Source organism: Plectropomus leopardus, chromosome 16 (assembly GCF_008729295.1).
Source record: "Plectropomus leopardus isolate mb chromosome 16, YSFRI_Pleo_2.0, whole genome shotgun sequence".
Classification (NCBI taxonomy): domain Eukaryota; kingdom Metazoa; phylum Chordata; class Actinopteri; order Perciformes; family Serranidae; genus Plectropomus; species Plectropomus leopardus.
Window position 1 is genome coordinate 17,940,635 of NC_056478.1, and position 14,338 is coordinate 17,954,972.

Consider the following 14,338-nt stretch of genomic DNA (forward strand, 5'->3'; position numbering starts at 1 on the left):
ATTAGGGCTGGCCGTTCCTTCGCTATTGTAGAAAATGCAAATTTGTATGCAGCCGAGCACATGCATTTATATCATCAAATAACTCATTAAAACCAAAACTATCAGAAAAACAAACACTTGAACAAACATCAGCATGACAAGAACTCTTTAAAGTGACAGAAAACTGTATTTACATGGATTCCCCCTTTAGTTTGGCCAATGTCCCATCCACTACCATGGAGGGAGCTGTGTTTATGGACCACACTGCAGCCAGCCACCAGGGGCTGATTAAGATATTTTGGCTTCATTTTTAGGGGACCTGACAAGTCCTCCATCTTTAAATAGTCATTGGTCCCAACCAGGAAGTAGTCTAGAACATAATTAGCTCTTTATGCCTCGTGCAATGGCAAATAATTTAATCTGTATAATAACTGATGTGTAACCCAACAAACCTGATGCCCAGTGTTACTGGGTGGGATTTGGAGATGCTGGTAGGTGGATGTTGGTCCTTTTTTAAGGAGCCAGCTAAGCTGTCTGTTTGTTCCCTGTTTTAAATGACTGCTGTCTGTATGCTAACTGTTAGCTTCATATTTATCACACAGACAGAGTGATATCAGTTTTTTAACACTCAGCCAAAGAGCGTACCCAGTTAGCAATTATTGGTTCTAAAAATGTTCTGAGAATGTTACAATGTAACCAATGCAAGTTTTTCTTTTAGTTCCCAAAACGTTGTTCTCAAAGTTAGGGTAACATTCTTTTAACACATCACGTTATATTTTCATTAAAAATGGTTGGTTATCTCGGGCCTCAATAACACATTCTGAGTGTTGTTTTGATAATGTTCTTTCTTTGTTCTCATGTAACATTGTGAGAACGTTTTATAAAAAGAACATTCTCTGATCCGTCACATGTCAACATCCCCAAAACATCCTCAGAATCTACATCAGTATTAAACATCATAGGGACATTATTTGACATGATAAACATCTTTAAAACGTTCTTTGAACATTAGATTTAAATGTTTTCTTTAAAACATCATTGCAACTTGTAGGTAATGTTAGCTGCTGTTGTGGGAATGTTCCCTGCTGGCTGGGTATTTCGCAAAATGTTGAACTAACCTTTCACTGGTTGTAAATGCTGGTATTGCACAAATTGTTCTTTTAACAAATTGCAAACCGAACTTTTGATGAGCGCACTCCAGTGGCTCTTATTCCCTTCTCTGCAATCAAAAGCCAACTGTTTATCTGGCAGGAATGAGAGACATCTGGTTTGTATTCATCTCATAATGAATAAATTCGACTTTGTAGAAATTTGTCCATGCAGGAGAACTGGCGGGGGTGAGGTGTTGTTGCAGCACCCCAGACTCAGAGGAGGGGTTCAGATCTGACATCACTTGGACACGGAGAAAGAAAAATACATCCCACACCCCTCGACCTCAGCCAGCAAAGAGGAGAAGGTTTTTTATTTGAAACATGAGGTGTGGCTGTCTTCAGTAGACTTTTTTGGTGGATTTCTGATTCACAGCTTTTCTTTTCTGCTGAGATTGGCTTTGTTCCACATGAGAAAAGCGTAATATAATCACATTTCTCACACTTCCGGACAATATTTTGATTTATTTTAGCCTTTATTTAATAATCCATCTTCCATTCACTTCCAATCAGAAAAAAAATCCCTTTTTTTTTTAAAACCGTAATTTAATTTCGCCACTCCAACTCCCCTCACAGCCAACGCTGCTGTCATCGGCACTGCCTCAGAGAAACAGCCAGGTTTATTGGACTGCGCAGGCTTTTGCATATTCCTCCTCAGCGGGAAGCACCGTGTTTCTACATGAATGAACATGGCTGAGTTGTCAGAAGGCTGAATGGTGAAACAGGCTCAATCTGTATTACACCGGGAAGGAAGCTGCTCTTTGATACCAGTGGCATGCAGAGCTGTGTCCAATTCTGTAAGAGACTCAAGACAGAATTTCATTCCTCTCCTTTAAGGTGGCGTCAGATGCATAGTGTACAGAGTTATGCAAGACCACGATACAAAAAAGAGCTGTCTTAGTGTAGCATAGAGAGAGAGACACACTCATAAATCTGGTAAACTGTTTGACTGATAATCTAAAATCATAAAACCAGTGAATGGATCTTGCATAATGTCACGTGCATGTAAACAAACTGTACAAAGCATAGCTTGTAAGCATAGTTGCAGCATGTTGTAGGCCCTTTGTAACAGTCTTTTCATTGCCTTCTCTTTTGTCAATGACTGATAGAGAAAATGTCTGGTATGCTGGTGGCAGCTGGAGTCCAGAGAGTCAGGGAGGAGTCTGCCAGTCCTGGACCGAGCTCTTTGGTCCCAGATTCAGAGACAGAATTGAAACATTGTCCTGTAAACAGTTAGTGGACATGCAGATTTTTTGCTGTATGCAGCATAACTGGGAAACCTTCTGTTCTGGGTTAGTTCAGTAATTATAATGTCATTAGTTTTCAGTCTGCCGTCGCCTTTTTTCTGTCAAAAAAGAGGCTGGAGCTGCAATAAAGTCTGTCTGCTTCAGAGAAAAGTGGCAGATTAAAGGGTGCTCGTGCAGTCTCTGGCAGTGAAGACCGCCCTCACACCTGTATGCAGCACACACATATCACACATCTCACAACGTGCTTTCTGCTCCCCCCCAAAAACTCTCCAGGGAATGTTGTAAAGTCTTCATAAATCTTCCTCCTATGTGTCGGTGAGTGTGTGCCAGTGGCAGACCTGCTGCCCCTCCGCCTCCTTCATCTCTGTCCAGTGGGCCTGCTGCTCCTCGCCGGTGCTGTTGAGGCCCAGGGAGACCCAGCCCAGCCTCTCCCTGGGCCTCATGCTGCTCCGGCGACAGAACACCGACAGCACCAGGGACACCTCGGACAGCTGGAAGAGCGCCACCTGGAACAGGAACGTCTCCTTGTAGGTGGGGTTGGGCTGGCCGCGGCACACGGCCGTCTTACACTTGGACATCTCTTTTCCCTTGGAGTCCAGCATAGTCAGCTTCACGTAGGTGTCTGAAAGGAAGTGTGGGAGAGAGAGTGATGAGGGAGCGCCATCAAGTGGTGGCAGAGGAGTATTGCAATGAGTAGACATTTCTTTTCTTGTGTCCAAATCAAGGAACAATTTAAAGCAAAGTCAGAGTGTAAAAATGAACCAGACAGTCACTGGAGACCAGCACTGTGCATTAACTGGGTGGAAATTGATTCCATTTATTAGGTAATAACTTTGACTTGATGTACCATCTTTTTGAGTTAAGGAATAATCCACCACTATATATTCTAATTTCTTAATTTACATATGTTTTTTGTCCCTTTTTTCTTTATTTTCTTCTTTTCTTATTGAAATCATTAATGCCCCTCTGTGGTCTTGAGTTCTTACTTTTTGTATGTTTGCTTATATTTGAACGAGTGTGGAAAAAAAGAACAATGTAACATAATATAATATAAAAATCAATAGATTTATTATATGTATACATTTAATTTTTAAAAAAATGTCACTACACAAAAAAATGAAGGGTATATATTTTCTAAATTGCTCTTATTAGTATCTAGTCATGGAGATAGTTTTAGAAGTGTCGTACTCTAATAATCCACAGACATCACTGTCAACCACAGGTGTAGACTTTTTGTGGGGAACGCAGGGGACACAGGGGACACATCCTCCTTATTATTTAGAACATGTGCATCTTATAAATCTGGTGTATCCAATAGATGCATGTACATAATACCCCCAAAAATTTAAACTAGTAGTGGTACAGATTTTTCCTTAACCTTTGGACAGAGACAGGCTAGAATTAGCTGATTCCTGTCTTTCTGCTAAGATAACCAAAGAGTCACCAGGCTGCAGCTTCATATTTACAATAAAGACATCTGTAAAAAGGCAAAGAAGCATTTTTACCCAAATGTCAATGATTCCTTTTAAGAGTTAAATGCAAACAGGAAACATAAAAAACTTTATGTGTGGCTAAATACCAAAAGAGAAACATGAGAAAACATATTGCTCTGAAATCAGCCCATTAATTAAATGTTACATAAGTAAGAAAAAAATGTGTTTAGGATTACATGCTCTACTTGTTTTACATTTTAGAAGTTCATCCACTTAACCAAATGTATTGTGTTTTAAGCCAAAACCTTAAAATACAATATATACTATTCAAATATTTCTAACACTAATTATCTGAAGATTATAAGTAATTTCCCGTTGACTTACCTCTCATGATATAAAGCTGCCCTCCTACGAAGTGTTTAATACAACAGAACAGACCGTCTGCGGCACACACCACGGCACACAAAGTTGGAAAGAAGACAGAGAGGAAACAGTTTAAAGACTGTAAAACACACCAGAAGGTCAGATTTCATGAAACTCTGATAAACCGCAATTGTTTCGGCATTATGGCTTTAATCACTTAGCTTATTAAAAAGCTGGTGCTGTTGCCAGGAAACATTTAAACGTAATGGTGCAGTTTGTTTTTGTAACATGCTGCCGAGACTTTTGCCCATCTGTTTTGCCAAAACAACTGCTCAGTGTATCATCAGCACACTTTGGGGAAGCGATGTGACGAGGGAGAAATTCAGCAAAAGGAAAATTTACAGCGTCACTCAGCAGCTCAATCCAAGTTGGCACAAAGAATTAAAGCATTGAGCGTGGAAGCTTTTGTACGTACTGACGGGTTTATCCGACACTGTGGTTTTAAAGTGGCTGCCCTGGATGACCTCAGCTGATAACTGTCCTGTGGCAGAGTTGTAGATGAGACCCAGGAGGATCTCAGGCAGGGAGGAGTCTTCAGTAGAGCGATAGGACAGGGCTCCTGCACTGCGAGACACGCTCACCACAGAGCCGCAACCCTGCACACATGAAACATAAAGGGTCTTACTGAAGGAAGGAAAGCATCATGGTCTTTTTACAGTATGTATCTGCTTTGGTTTGGAGTAATAACCAAAATATCAGTCATTCAAAGGTTGTTTGAATTTCATCTTGGACAGTGGTTTTCAATTTTTTTTTTTTCAGTAATGAACACCTTTTTCAATATTTTTTCAGCTAAGTAAAAATCCTATCAGCTGTATCGCTGCTATGTTTAAATCACAAATCAATTGCTGTAATTCCCATCTGTCATTAAAATTTGAAACTGGCTTCCTGGTCACAGCGAACACGAGTAATCATGAACGTGATAACGTTTGTCGCTACAATTGACGGCAGCTAATGATTCATTGAAAAGAGGAAAATTGATTATAAAATGGTGTTTATCTAACTAACACCTACATGTTTTATTGAAGTTATTATGGTGTAATTATTTGAGGAATTATGCACAACTTATAGATGGACTGTCATGAAATTTTGTTCTGAATTTCAAGTTCCCCACAGGATGAGCCCTGATGAATTCAGTGATCCTCTAACTTTTCCTCTAGCGTCACCATGAGGTTCACATCTGTGGCTTTGACTACAATGTCTCAAAAACAACTGGATGGACCGCCTTTAACCTCGATACAGACATTCATGTTCCCCTCAGGATGAACTGTAGTAACTACGGTTATCTGCTGACTTTACATTTAGCATGATCACCCGTCAAATACTTAATATAATAATATTTAATACCTGTAAAACTTTCCCTTCAGCCTCAGCTTTGTTTGTACTTTTGTGAAAACTCAAAGCACTGCCGTGCCTGAGGGCCGGCCCGCAGGAAAGCTTAGACTTTAACATTTCTTAGGTTCTTGTCATTTCATTCCTGAGTAACTAGCATGACGATTCCTGTTCTTAAAGGTCCAGTGTGTGATTTAGGAGCAAGACACAGGATATAACTTTCATAACAATGTTTTCATAACCTGTGTTATACGACAGGGTTGTGTTTGTGCTCTGTTCTCTCTGGTGTGTCTCTCCAGATGCCGCCCTGCCCCCTCCTCACCATACAGAGAGTGGTTGAGGTCACCTGTGCTTAATCTGCTCATCAGAGGCGAGTCTGTTTAAGGAACTAGAGAGGCGACAGTCAGCAGCTTGGGGGCTGTGTGTTGGGTTGTGAAGCCTCTCTGTTGGTGTTTCAGAATCAATAACCTCTCCTGGGGTGAGTGTGTTTAATCATGTTGTATTCTTGGTTTATTTAAACGCTGGACTTGTTTATAAATCAGTGCAGCATTCGTATGCCTTTAAGTTTTTGGTTTTAAACCTTTTGTGTTTTTATTGTTGATAAATTCCTTTATTATTATTTTAGTTTCCCTCTATTTTATACTTTGTTTCCTTTCATTCTTTTTCTGACCAGTTTAGTTTTATTTTTACTCCCCTCATCTCCTGGGCTTGATCAGGGAACGTAACAAACTGAAAATAAGAATTGTTGTGTTTTCGTAACATTAGAATAAGTCGTATGTGTCTGCATACTGAGCGGATCCTCTTCCAGAGTCAGATCTGTAGTTCTACAGAAGTCCAAACATTGGCTCTTCTGAGTTTTAGCGTCAACCACTGTCGTTCTACTCATTTGGCACATAGAAGTTTCAGTCGATTGCAATCTGTAGCCTCACCACTAGATGTCACTAAATCCGACACACTAGACCAGAGATTCTGTGCTCAGAGTGGTTTTACTGTCTTTTGAGTCCCTCACCTATTGATCACTATCACTGACATATTGTGTGAAGGCTTCAAATGTTGCGGTGAGTAATGCATGGGAACGCCTTCCTTCACACAAGAACTGAACTGTGTTTAAACAACAAGAGGACTCATTAAAACTGAAACAAGAAGTCCATTAATTAATCCACAGAAAATTAGCCTGCAGCTATCTTGATATTTAAGCAAACTTGACAAATAGTTGTTGGTTTTAGCTCCTCAGCTTTGCTTTTTTAAAATATTTTTTAAATATATTTCACACCTGCAGTTATGTTATTTTAGTCTTTTTGTTTTTTTGCACTCTTTGTATCTGCACTCTTCCAACTTTATTGCAACTGCTTGCACGTCAATTTCTGTCAGTATAAATCAAAATCTATCTTATCTTTGATCTTGTCTTCTTTTATCTTATCTCAAATGTTAGGTTTTTCCACATTTCTGTCAGTGTTTGACATTATAATAAATTTAATATTAACTGGATATGGACTGTTGGTTTTAGACTATAGGAAGTTCCAGTGGATATTTTTCACAGTTTTATAATTTTATGGATTAAAAATAAATTGATTAATTGAGAAAATAAGAACATTAATTGATAATGAAGCCCCAGATTAATTTGCATTTGATTGAAACAGGTGGAAAGTTGATATGTTGACTGTCAGACTAATGTCCCAGTGTATCAGATAAAACTATGCACAGTGCAGGTTGTGAATTCAGAGTGTTCTCACTGTGAGTTCAGAGCCCGGCTCCAGGGTGACGGGCAGAGCGATCTTCCCCTGCAGGTTGAGCTTAGTCAGGTAGAACACCTTCTCTCCCAGGACCTTCTCCTTTTTCATCCGCCTGATGCTGTACAGGCGGAAACGAACAGCGTAGTCCCCCAGGGCCTCCTGTTCCACCCGGGAAAACTTGAATGTTTCCGTGAAGACAGGACACGGGCCCTTCTGCACGCCGGTCTTGGCCCGCTGCTTTTTGGTGGGCAGCAGGACCAGGTGGACCTGCCATGCGATGTTGCCCGTCTGTTTGAGAGCAGGGATGTCTGTTGCCGCGGTGACTGTGACGGCCAACCACTGCTCACCAGAGTCGTACTCGAAGGCGACGTCCAGGGTGCCGTATTTGGCAAGTGGCTCTGGCTCGTAGGCTGTAGGGAGCTGAGGACCGGAGCCGTCCTGAAGAGAAGAAATAATCAGAGGACAGCTGAGAATAAAAGATCAGACAATCTGAAGTAAATTATTAACCTTCATCAATTTCCTCTTGTTCCTGAATACTATTAGGTCAGTTAAATGACTCATGTCCAGGGTTAGATAACAGATTACATGTTATCGGGATTACATAATCAGATTACAAAATTAAGTTACTTTAATACAACCAGATTAAAACTGAAGAAAGTTTAGTTTATAATAAGATTTTTAACCCTTTAACACCTGAGCAAACTGGCCTGATTTCTTTAAAAAAAATGGGAAGAAGGAAATGAGCACCAGAAATGGATGAAAAATAGGCAGGAAATTCGTAAAAAAGAAAAAAAGTTACCTAAAAATAAGAAGAAAAATAGACAGAAAATAAATGAAAAAAAATGACCTGAAAACATTTCTGTAAAAATAACAACAACAAAAAAGTATTTTTCCAGGAATAATATAATTATAATAATGATATACTGTGGACATTTTTTCCCTTTTTATTTGATAATTTTCTAGCAACCCCCACTTTTCTAAAGATAGTTTTCAGGGTCTTTTTTTGTCACATTATAGTAATCTATTGCAATTAGCCCTGCATTTCTTGTTAACTGGCTTATTGCCTGTTTCTCCATGTTTTTCATGGAAAGAAATCAAGTTATTTTCTCTGGTTTTAAAGCTTTAAATGCATTTTAAAGGTGTCTGAAGCAGCACAAGAAAACTGATGCCTATCCAGGTGTCAAATGGTTAAGGATTACATGAATACATCTTTAAAGTATGTCAGTTTCAAAATTATAAAACTTTTTTTCATGGTAACCAATGCTATATTAACTAATAGAAAATGCAATTATTATTAAAAAAACCCCAAATATAATGATCCCCAGAAGTTATACTTATGGAATATTTCGATATTCTGTGGGACCAGAGGAACATCAGTGCAACAGTTCTGCAACGATGCTGGTAGAAGTGTTTTTCTTTTCAACAAATACAATCGTCCGGCCCCTCTATCTCCTGACCTGAACTGTAACTGAAACTGTAACCCGAGTAACATTTTTACAGTAAACAAGTCACTGTATCTGATTACAGTAGTGGTCTGATATAAATATTTAATTAATTGGTAACAAGGAGGGCCTATATATCTCATTGTGAAGTACAGAGCGGGTGTAACATAAAATATATTTATGCTATAAGAAGAACTGTTGCGTGCTGCTTGTAGACACAGATACAGGCGCTCTGCTCTGACCTCTGGTCCCAGCACAGCGGTGCTGTCACTGGGAATGTCCTCCTCGCAGCCTTTATTGAGGTAGCTCTCAGTATCCTGCTCCACACTGGCTTCACTAGAGCAGCGGGGGCTGTCGCAGCGCTGTGGGGACGACCCCCTCCTGACCCCTCGCTCCGAGCGGGACCGAGAGGACACGCGCACCACAGAGCCCTCATCTTGGTACGGAGGAGGCTGAGGCTCACTGAGGGAGGAATCTTTCTTTATTCTCTGGATGCTGTTGGCTGCGTTCGGGACAGAGACAGAGAGGGACACAGAGGACGTAATGTGAGACGAGAGGCGTGTTACTGGAGACATACTGTGCTCTGCAGAGACACTCATTATCAATGCAGCACACAGTCCACCACAGAGTCAGATTAAAATTGTGCCACAAAAAACTATTTTAAATTCTTATTTCAAGAGATGTTGATTGGCATCTTTAGTTTGAGTCTACTCATCATGTTGGTCCCATGAAGTGTTCGAAAAAGCACATAGAGAGTAAGTTACGGTATATTGTTGAACAGTGTAGTACGGAGTAAGGAGTAGTTCCATATTTCAGGAAATATGCTGATCAATACCACTCAATTTCCGAGAGATCGGTATCAATCTTCTCATCTAATTTTCTGCAAGAACTTGAATAAAGGTATTTGTCAAACTGTTGCTTTGGGGAAAATAAATTAGGGATTTGATTTACCTGTTGAACATAGTGAGGCTTCACACCCAAAAGTTCATTTGTATGTCAGTTACTCACCCGGTGGTAAACTGAATTCGTGACCAAAGCTTTGTTTTTCTCGCACAGCTCCACGATGAACGAAGAATTCAAATAAGGCAATCATTCTTCTGTCTTCAGGTTAACACTTCTGCATAAACAGCAAAGATGCACGGCTCAACTGTTTATGCAGAAGTGTTTTACAAAAGTACAGTTTAAACAAAAAAGCAAATGTTTGGGAAGTTGCTGAAAATATGACTGGATAGATGAGACTGGGGTTATACTGCAGGGATTGTGTGACAGTTTGTGAATGTTTTGGTGTAGTTTAGCTGTTGTTAAAAGTGGACCCCGTTAACTTCCATTTTATTAAGAATTTTCTCTGTTTTGCAGAATTCATTCACTGTGGAGGCATGCGTGAAGATTTCTTCAAAGTTTGCGGCAATATTAGGTGAGTAATAATATACAAATGATCATTTGGGGGGTGAAGCATTCCTTTAAAGTGACATGAGAGCTCAATAAAAACTTAAAAACTATTGTAAAGACATGTTATAGAAACATGCAATAAGTGTAAGATGTAAAAAATTATCAAACTGATATAAATGTCATTTTATTTTGAGGCAACATCATTAGAAGTTTGAAGTGCAGACAGTGACACAAACAATGCTTTGTGCACATATGTAGGTACTTAAAATTACAATTGCTATTAAATTATAGCTACCTAAAATAGTACTCGGCGTAGCTCCATTAAGCCACATTTCATGTACTCATTTTTAAGAATTTCAAGTGAAAATCTGTTTTTATTGTCCTGTTATTTTATCAGTCTTACATTGTCTTGTATGTTTTTAACCTTTATATTCATGATATGTTGTATAACTGTGCACGCTCTCACCCCGTTCACTGGAGGCTTCACTGCTGTAGCCTCCCTGCTCAGCGGACTGTTTGCGTTTGTTGCTCCACGCAGAAGTCGTGTTCTGCTGAGCCACAGCCTCGGGGCCTTTGTCCTCCTCGCTGTCTGATAAAACTCCCTCTGGACAGAACAAATGGAGACTCAAATTCAAACATCACATTCATCGCACAAAAGATGATATACGCAGCATTGAAATAAGTGCGGGAGACGAATACAAAGGCGCAAATTCTGAAACTGGTACAGAGCAGCACATTTTAAGGTGAGAGCTTCAGATGAATTCAGTTTGAGAAGAAGAGACAGAGGCTGTGAAACAGAGGCAGCACACCATCTAACCTTGCTTTGCTTTCTTTTTCTTCTTGCTTTTCTTCCCTTTCTCCTTCTTTTTCTCCACATCCGAGGCTTCCTCAGTTTTCTTCGAACCTCCTTTTTTCTTCTTCTTGTCTGACTTTTTTTTTTTCACTGTTGAGGAAGATCTGGAAAGCTCAGCCTCTTCCTCATCATCTCCCTCTCTCTCCAGGCTGTTCTCCACCTCCTCCACTTCTCCCTCTTCGTTTTCCTTTTTCTGTTTCAAAAACCTGCTCTCAGCCTCAGGACCAGATGATGGAGGAGGACTGTTGTCGCCTCCTTGCTGAGCAGAGGAGTTGTCTCCCTTGTCACTTGCCTTCATGTCTCGTCCATTACTGTCGTCTGTTTTCTCTAAACCGTCGGCTCCTTCCTCTTGCTCTCCATTTTGGGATTCCTGTTTGTTTTTTTGCGCCCTGGCTTCTTTCTCCAGCTGCTTTTCTCTCCTTTCTTTCCTCCTCTGCTCTCTCTTCTCCTGCAGCTCCTTCTCCTCTTTCTTCCTCTTCTCCTCCTCTGCTAACTCGGCCTCTGTCTTTTTAACTCGCCAGCACCCGTCCCTCCATTCCCACTCCAGCTGGCTCTGAGTGCACTCTGCTTCTTTAGCATCACCGGACTGGTCGGTCTTTGAGGATGCGTTTCCGGCCTTGCTTCCTCCTTCCTGCGCTGCTGAAGTCTGACCAGACTCCTGGCCACCGCTGTTCTCCCCATCTTCCTCGTCCTGCACCTTGTTGATGATAGTGGTGACCTGCTCAGTCAGCTGGTCGCTGACAGCGTAAGTGACGTCGCTGACAGCGTTGGCCAAGTCGTCCACGCGACTGGTGACTGCGTCCAGGACGGAGGAAATGTTGACAGATGGGAGGTTCTGCTGGAAGCTCTTGAAGAAGGCCATCTCTCAGTTGGGGATCTCGTCACCACGCTGACCGCTAGATTAGCTCATCAGAGGCACTGACACGGACATGTGGCTGTTAGCAGGGTGCAGTGCCAGCATCACACTGTGTGCAGACATCAACACAGTGCGGACAAACCAATGTGGTGACTGTAAAGATTGTAATACATGTTTGTAACAAGAGCTCTCTGATTTTTTTTATATTCTCATGTTCTCATGTTCTGTTATAATCAGGTTTTAGGACGCAACAATAAGAAAATGTGCATTCATTTATGAACTGGGAGAGCAGCGCTCCAGAAACACGAGAAAATCTCAAAACTTCTGCATTAGTTTTATCAGAAATTCAGCCTCCACTTTTTTTTTTTTTTTTTTTTTACACATTTCCTTCTCATCCTCCATGTTTTTTTTCCCAGCACTAACATTGGATGCTTTACATTCTGCCAATAAAGAGTTGCAGAAATGAGTCCTAAACCCCAGAAATGAGTTCCCGCTCCCTCGTCTCAAAGTTAATGGGTTTTTTTGAACAAGGTTTTGTTAAATGCCTGAAATAAGGTCTGTGGTTATCACAAGCTGAAGAGACTTTCATGTTTTGTTCTGCAACATAAAATATGCCAGTAAATGCCCCGGTCGTAAATTTGAAAGCTTTTATGTGTCTTTAAAAAGGCTACAAGTGGCTAAATGAGACTACTGAACATCGTCACACCAAAGCTGGCTCCACAGTCTTGTTGTGATGGCGGTGAGACGAAGTCATGTGACCATAGTGTATTTTGCTTACAGCCTAATGTTAGCTTTTTACTTCTGGTTATTGCATCACGCCTCAAAAATCATAAAAGGGATGTTCATTTGTGAAGATCATCATTCTGACACAAAACACGTAAGTGTTAAATAACAGAGCTTATTTTCTGCAATATTCCAAAATCCAATAGAAAAATCCCAAAAGCTTTTTATTGAGGGAACCAGGGTGACTCTAACTTTCTGGTTGATCGACAAAACAAAAGTCATCCCTGCAGCACTGATCCAGGATAATCAAGGATGTTCCAATCCCTTAAAGGAGGAGCAAAAAGAAGGAAACCAAAGGTGTATCCTGGGCAAAGTTTTTTACTGAATGGCAGCACTGCTTTGACCCCCACCGTCCTGAACTTTTGGCAGTGATTACTTGTTCCATATGAAAGGAGGGGGACTCATATTTTGTGGTTGTTTGATGATGTTTGCCAGAATTTTGGAGTACTGTATCCCAGTTCAGCTGCATAAGAGCACCAATTTCACTTGGATGAAGTGCACATGTTTTGCACTGAAATATCAGATTAATATCAGACTTAAAACATATGTACTGCTGCCCTGAATTAGATTTAACTTTAAATGGCATAGGCGTCTGAGACAATAGCGAGCTAAATTACAAATTTAACATCAGAACAAAGCCAATAATCATCCAAATGTGTATTTGTGTAAGTGCAGCCACTGTGGTATATCTGTGTGTGTTGAGTACCTGGCTGGTTGTTCTTATAGCCACTGAGATGTGACAGATCGTCAGGACTCTCCACTGACAGCTTGTTGCTGAGGTAAAGAAAAAACAGAGCCATCAACGCCATGAAGGCTGCAATGGAAGACAGGACACCCAGAAGCTCAGGAGAGACTGAGGAGGAGAAGAACAAGAATAAAGAGGGAGGGAAGGAGAGAGATGGGGGAGGAAAAAGGAAAGACAGATGTGAAAAAGAAAAATCCAAAAATTAGACTCAAACATAATACTGATCATGGAGGTATGTAACAGTTCATTTTCCAACGATTTTTAAGGAAAAATGGCAATACACGACAAACAAACACAGATGGCTGCAGGCTAAAAATGATTTTTTTTTTAACAAAATGCTCGCAAAGCTGTAAACAAGTTTACTTTGATGCCACAAATAACTCTGTTTGCATCCTATTTTGGAATCAAACTCCTCAAATGTTGCCCTGTCAGGGAAACATTGTGCTTTTAAACAGTCAGTGGTTTGTTCCACTTCAAAGGCATACCAGATACAATCTACAGCAGTGTATGTAGGCCAACCGTACTCCATGTAACCATGCAGCGCTGCACTGCTGATGTGCTATTTTTATGAGAGCCTCAAAGGGGCTGTATCTAACTGAAACGTAGACTCAGTAAACCAGCCAAACCACACCGGGCCTGCACTTAATAGGCTACAACGCAGACACACCGCAGTGTATTAGCAGAAGAAAAGAGGAAGTTCGTGGACAATGAGGCATGAATGGTATTTCTAAAGACCAAAAGCCTCAGTAGAAAGGGCAGCTTATAAAATGAAGCACACTGCAGGCGAGGCTCTGGGATATGCAGTGTCTGGATTTTAAGTTTAAGTACCACATAATACAGTTTTTTGATCCCGCAATTATATGGACACATTCAGCTATGAATACTTCAATATTTTATTAGAGAAACCAATCTTAAAGGCTTTGCACACCCACACCAGTGTCTTATATTGACTTTTTACTAAACCCCTCCCCTAAGCAG

The 14,338-nt window shown here is 40.6% G+C and overlaps 1 protein-coding gene across 1 annotated transcript; it reads right to left on the reverse strand.

Annotated features, from left to right (window-relative positions):
- Positions 1 to 2,508: 2,508 nt before the first annotated feature.
- LOC121955854 (synaptotagmin-14-like) lies at positions 2,509 to 12,348 on the reverse strand. The gene is made up of 8 exons (XM_042503941.1): positions 11,425 to 12,348; positions 11,054 to 11,346; positions 10,590 to 10,747; positions 8,977 to 9,236; positions 7,293 to 7,730; positions 4,646 to 4,826; positions 4,192 to 4,248; positions 2,509 to 2,996 (listed from the first exon to the last, which is right to left on the reverse strand). The coding sequence occupies exons 1-8, from the start codon at positions 11,836 to 11,838 to the stop codon at positions 2,680 to 2,682; spliced, it is 2,118 nt and encodes a 705-aa protein (XP_042359875.1). The 5' UTR covers positions 11,839 to 12,348; the 3' UTR covers positions 2,509 to 2,679.
- Positions 12,349 to 14,338: the final 1,990 nt, after the last annotated feature.

Coding starts and splice junctions, on each gene's coding strand:
- LOC121955854 (XM_042503941.1), bottom strand. CDS start 11,838: ATGGCCTTCTTCAAGAGCTTCCAGCAGAACCTCCCATCTGTCAACATT. Junction 10,748..11,053: donor TCAACAGTGAAAAAAAAAAA/GTCAGACAAGAA, acceptor TTTGAATTTGAG/TCTCCATTTGTTCTGTCCAG. Junction 2,997..4,191: donor GCAGCTTTATATCATGAGAG/GTAAGTCAACGG, acceptor ACTTCCTTTCAG/ACACCTACGTGAAGCTGACT.